This window comes from Salmo trutta, chromosome 19 (genome assembly GCF_901001165.1).
Source record: "Salmo trutta chromosome 19, fSalTru1.1, whole genome shotgun sequence".
Lineage (NCBI taxonomy): Eukaryota > Metazoa > Chordata > Actinopteri > Salmoniformes > Salmonidae > Salmo > Salmo trutta.
In genome coordinates this window covers 5,059,243-5,065,217 of record NC_042975.1, presented here as the reverse complement: position 1 = coordinate 5,065,217, position 5,975 = coordinate 5,059,243, and the positions used below count along the sequence as shown (strand labels likewise).

At 41.6% G+C, this 5,975-nt stretch overlaps 1 protein-coding gene across 1 annotated transcript; it reads right to left on the bottom strand.

Annotated features, from left to right (window-relative positions):
* Nucleotides 1-658: 658 nt before the first annotated feature.
* Nucleotides 659-5,089, bottom strand: LOC115153872 (calcium signal-modulating cyclophilin ligand). The gene is made up of 4 exons (XM_029699500.1): nt 4,809-5,089; nt 2,504-2,979; nt 2,271-2,336; nt 659-2,137 (listed from the first exon to the last, which is right to left on the bottom strand). The coding sequence occupies exons 1-4, from the start codon at nt 4,945-4,947 to the stop codon at nt 1,937-1,939; spliced, it is 882 nt and encodes a 293-aa protein (XP_029555360.1). The 5' UTR covers nt 4,948-5,089; the 3' UTR covers nt 659-1,936.
* Nucleotides 5,090-5,975: the final 886 nt, after the last annotated feature.

The following is a 5,975-nucleotide window of genomic DNA, read 5'->3' as shown; positions in this document are numbered from 1 at the left end:
GTTCTTCTTAGATGACGGAGCGACAGTGAATGTGTGCGCCTCAAGTGGTGGGATGATTATTTTAACGTCATATTGTATAAATATTGTTACTAAAACGTTTTTTTTTAAATATATATTAGCATTTACTCTCCTAGTGCATAAACACACCATAAGACATAGTTGACATAAACCCAAATGTACAAGGTCACTGCCTACATCTAGGAGTTTATTTATTTTATTATTTCACCTTTATTTAACAAGGTAGGCTAGTTGAGAACAAGTTCTCATTTGCAACTGCGACCTGGCCAAGATAAAGCAAAGCAGTTAGACACAACAACACGGAGTTACACATGGAATAAACAAAACATACAGTCAATAATACAGTAGAACAAAATAAAATAAAAAGTATATATATACAGTGAGTGCAAATGAGGTAAGTTAAGGCAATAAATAGGCCATGGTGGCGAAGTAATTACAATTTAGCAATTAAACACTGGAATAGATGTGCAGAAGATGAATGTGCAAGTAGAGATACTGGGGTGCAAAGGTAAAGCAAGATAAATACATAAATAAATACAGTATGGGGATGAGGTAGGTATATAGATGGGCTATGTATAGGTGCAGTGATCTGTGACTGATCAGTTTAATGACTGATCTAAAAATCAACCAGAAACAATTGTGAAATGTTCCAAGGTTTTATTTGTTTAACACAGCATATTCATTACAGCATGTTGTTAGCAGAACTTAAACACCACTATAAGATGCAACATTCCCATCTCTTTATCTTTGATATTGATTTCAATATTTCACATACAATAAATAAAGCATTTACCCTTAACAAAATTATAATTTTCAAAATTATGAAAATGAATCAAGTCGATCTGACAAACAAAGATCACACCAATGAATACAAAGAAAGGAAAATAAAGTCTCACATCAACTGAATAAATTAATTTGGATGCCATGTAGGATTTGGGGAGGCAGGTAGCCTAGTGGTTAGAGTGTTTGACTAGTAACCGAAAGGTTGCTAGATCGAATCCCCGAGTTGACAAGGCAGTTAACCCACTGTTCCTAGACCTTCATTGAAAATAAGAATTTGTTCTCAACTGACTTGCCTTGTTAAATCATTTTTTGTTTGTTTGTTTAATTAACAGATGATGTAGCATGCTACAGAAAGACAGTATCAGTGAGGCTGGGATAACTAGGAGAACAATACATGACATTTCCACAAATCAGAGATATTCAGCACAGATAATATACAAGCTTATAAGACCCCACCGCCCAACACTGAATAGCAGTGACAAAACACACTTTCCAAAAAGACAATCCTAAGCAATTATTCTCCTAGTTCAGATGACACAATTGACCTCTTGCACATGTATAGATAAAGTCAACCATGTCTTTAAGCATAAAAGGGTGCAAAAAAAAACATTAAAAAAAAAGACAAGTGCTTCTCCTGTCTTCCATACGAGATAGATCAATTCACTTGAAACAAACAAAATCGCAAAGTAACTGAACCCCTTATGTAAACACTGTAGGAAGCTACTTAAACAGTAACTTAAAGCAGCTCCTATGGACAAGATTAATATGTAAGATGTTTAATATACAACAGATAGGTGCAGTGAAATGTGTTGTTTTAGGTGCAGTGAAATGTGTTGTTTTAGGTGCAGTGAAATGTGTTGTTTTAGGTGCAGTGAAATGTGTTGTTTTACTGGATAGTAGAGGGCCAGAACACAAATGCATGTTATGTTACCTTGTTCAACCAGTTAGTTCTTACATCCTCTCTTATCCACCTGCGAACCCTGCACCTCGAACACCCTCCCCTATGGGGTGTACTGACTCAGGATGGGACATGGTCGGGAGGTAGGGTGAAGGATCACTATCAGGGGTCATGCCCTCCTCTGTCACCCAGAGGGGGTGACATTTACAGCGCCATAGCACGGCGACCTCCATTCCATCAGGGAGTATCAGTCTCTTCTGAACTAACCAACTGCAGGATCTCGTGACTGAGGATGAAGGTGAAGAAGTAGACACAGAGGTCGGCGAAGACGTCAGCCATCTTCCTGTAGGTGTCCATGAAGCGGTTGATGACTTCAGCAGGGATACCAGACAGCAGGAGGGCGGCGGTCAGCACTGTGGTCTGCATCTTCTTCTCAACCTGGTGGAAAGTTATTACACGTTTACGTATATGTATAATAATACTGCACAGGATATGACAACATACATCTTGACTCATTTGTTATAGCTGTGCTCCATTCACTACATAGTAACGGTGTAGATGTATCTCAAACCTTTGGAAAATACTTGTACAACCCCATGTAGGCCAGTTCGAGGGTGAGAAACGGTGCAAATATGGACTGCAAAAGAAAAGAAAAAAAAGAGTATAGCCTAGTTAGTGAACTGTTACAGGTCTACTCTCATATCACAATCAGTGCAGCTGAATCGAAGACGGAATAGGTCAGTGGTATTGAACAAATTCAAAAACCTCAAGGGAAGATGCAACACTTTTTCTGATCCGACTCACCAGATACTTGCAGACAAAACCTCTGACAAAGATGGCGAGGAGGACACTGCCGACAAGCCTGAAGAGCCTGAAGGAGTCCAACTCTTCTGGGTCTGAGCCGTCCGCATCCTGGGCTTGACTCTCATTGGCGAGTTGGCCTCTGAGCTTCATGGCGTCATCAAAGCGGGACAGATACTTCTGCAACCCTCTGCGTGGGGATTCGGAATGGCTGGGCTCATCAGCTGCCAGCTGGGCCTCTCCCCGTGGCCTATGTCGGACCCCTGGAGTCACATCCTTGTCTACACCACCCCCACCCAGCACCACACTGCTGCCTGGCAGGGGAGACCCTTTCCTCTCTGGAAGATCGCTGTAGGGGTGGCTGCTGCCTACTGCCTCTGGGAGGAATGGAGACAGTCTTGGGGATGAGGATGCTGACCACGGCTTGTTCCTGTCCAAGTCCAGATGGAACCTAGGCTCTGTGACACGACTTGACGCTCCTGTATGAGACGGCATTGTCAGTTTAACGGATTAGGCTAACTTGACTTCTCTGTGAAGTGAGATCCAAACATAGAGATTCTATATATGGATATACACAGTACCAGAATCTTATTCAAGAGTTTCTTTATTTTTACTATTTTCTACATTGTAGAATAATAGTGTAGACATCAAAACCATTAAATAACACATATGGAATCATGTAGTAATCAAAAAAGCGTGAAATCAAATTATATTTTAGATGATTTTAGATTCTTCAAAGTAGACACCCTTCGTCTTGACAGCTTTGCACACTCTTGGCATTATCTCAACTAGATTCACCTGGAATGCTTTTCCAACAGACTTGGAGTTCCCACATATGCTGAGCACTTGGTGGATGCTTTTCTTTCACTCTGCGGTCCAACTCATCCCAAACCATCTCAATTGTGTTGAGGTCAGGTGATTGTGGAGGCCAGGTCATCTGATGCAGCACTCCCCTTCTTGGTCTATTAGCCCTTACACAGCCTGGAGGTGTGTTGGGTCATTGTCCTGTTGGAAAACAAACTATAGTCCCACTAAGTGCAAACCAGATAGAATGGCGTATCGCTGCAGAATGCTGTGGTAGCTATGCTGGTTAAGTGTGCCTTGAATTCGAAATAAATCACAGACAGTGTCACCAGCAAAGCACCTTCACACCTCCTCCTCCATGCTTCACGGTGGGAAACTCACATGCGGAGATCATCCGTTCACCCACACCGCGTCTCACAAAGACACAGCGGATGGAACCAAAAATCTCAAATTTGGACTCATCAGACCAAAGGACAGATTTCCACCGGTCTAATGTCCATTGCTCGTTTTTCTTGGCCCAAGCAAGTTGCTTCTTCTTATTGGTGTCCTTTAGTAGTGGTTTCTTTGCAGCAATTCGACCATGAAGGCCTGATTCACGCAGTCTTGTTTTTACAGTAGATGTTGAGATGTGTCTGTTAATTGAACTCTTTGAAGCATTTATTTTGGCTGCAATCTGAGGTGCAGTTACTTGCTGATTTTTAAGGCTGGTAATTCTAATGAACTTATCCTCTGCAGTAGAGGTAACTCTGGGTCTCCCTTTTCTGTGGCAGTCCTCATGAGAGCCAGTTTCATCATAGCGCTTGATGGTTTTTGCGACTGCACAAATGTTCCACATTAGCTGACCTTCATGTCAAGGTGGACTGTCGTTTCTCTTTGCTTATTTGAGCTGTTCTTTCCATAATATGCACGTGATCACCCCTAACTTGTCACAACACAACTGATTAGCTGAAACGAATTAAGGAAATCAATTCCTCAAATTAACCATGAAGCTGGTTGAGAGTGTGCAAAGCTCTCATCAAGACAAAGGGTGGCTACTTTGAAGAATCTCAAATATATTTTGATTTTTGGTTACTACACGATTCCATGTGTTATTTCATCATTTTGATGTCTTCACTATTATTCTACAATGTCGAAAATAGTAAAATAATGAAAAACCCTTGAATGAGTAGGTGTCCAAACTTTTGACTGGTACTAATATATATATATATATATATATATATAAATGCACATTTATAAGCTTTTTATATATTACAGACGGGCACTGAATTGTCATGACTACAGTACATTCCACACTGACGCAAGGTTTCTCTTCAACTCACTGGACCATTATGGTCCCTAGCTAGCTCAGTAAGTGTGTACTGTGCAGCTAACATTTAGATGGTAACAAGCTACCGTTAGCTGCCAGTTTCGATGGTAGAGCTGCAAGCTAATAAACTAACAGGCAATGCAATCTGCTTGTCTGATCAGCCAGCAAACCATTTACCATCAGTTAGATTTTCCTTACCGTTCTTTTCAGCTTCAGCTTTGGTGAAACCCACGATTCTGTTCATTCTATCTTCGGAATTCATGAGCAATTTTCGCCTCCGAATTTCTGCTCTTCTTTGCGCAGCAGAAAGACAAATTTTCTCTTCGGGGGCGTCCATAGTTTCAGAAATATTAAGATTATTTAATATATAAGACACACTATTTTCTGATCTGTGTAACCGTGCACACAAATCCTTAGATTATTACAGCAGAGAACAGCGAACACTAAATGAGACACGTCATAATGGGCCCTATTGTCTGTGTAAGTGCGCACGTTGATGATCTCATGCCGCGTTCATGTCCTACCGGAAACTCAGAGTATCCGAGTTAAAATGAACTTAAGTTATTTGCTTAGAGACTCTTCTCTTTCTTTTTCTTTTTGGTGTGAATTTCCGGCAGACGAGGTGCTGTGTTGTTTATTTCTGCCTTTCGCAGGTCGGAGTGTGGATTGCACATTTTAGTTATAAGAAAAGGGGAAACATTTGAATTGCACCATCATCTAACCCTGCACCTATACACAACAGGAGGCTGCTGAGTGGAGAACGGCTCATAATAATGACACGGAACGGAGCAAATGGAATGGGATCAAACATCTGGAAACCATGTTTGATGTATTCGTAACCATTACACTAATTCCATTCCAGTCATTACTACAAGCCCATTCTCCCCAATTAAGGTGTCACCAACCTCCTGTGTTATACACTATCCCCCCCCAAAAAAACAACCACCCCATACTTTGGGCCTAAATGATCCTCCGTCGGCCTGGAAGGATGGAACCCCTTCTCTCAAAACTCCCTGTAGATCACCTGCACTAAAATCTCACACCCAAATGTTTCTCTGCTGCTGCAACTACCTCATCTATCTTCTGTGATTTCCGCTCCATCAGTGCAGTTGTGCAGTTGATCACCATGGCTATAAACGCAAGAAATCCAACCTTACTAAAACTCATCCCTTCTGGCTCTCTCTCTTCAGGCCTTAGATTGAATCCCTCACCCTTTGGCTATCCTCTACTGTCCTTACTGCTTCAGCATATGAAACCTTCTTCCCCACTCAAACTCTGGAAATCTCAACTTGTCTCTCTCGTACAGGGCACTTCGGATCTCCAGCTGCATGTGTGCCCTCCACAGTTTACACAAAGTGCTTTCCC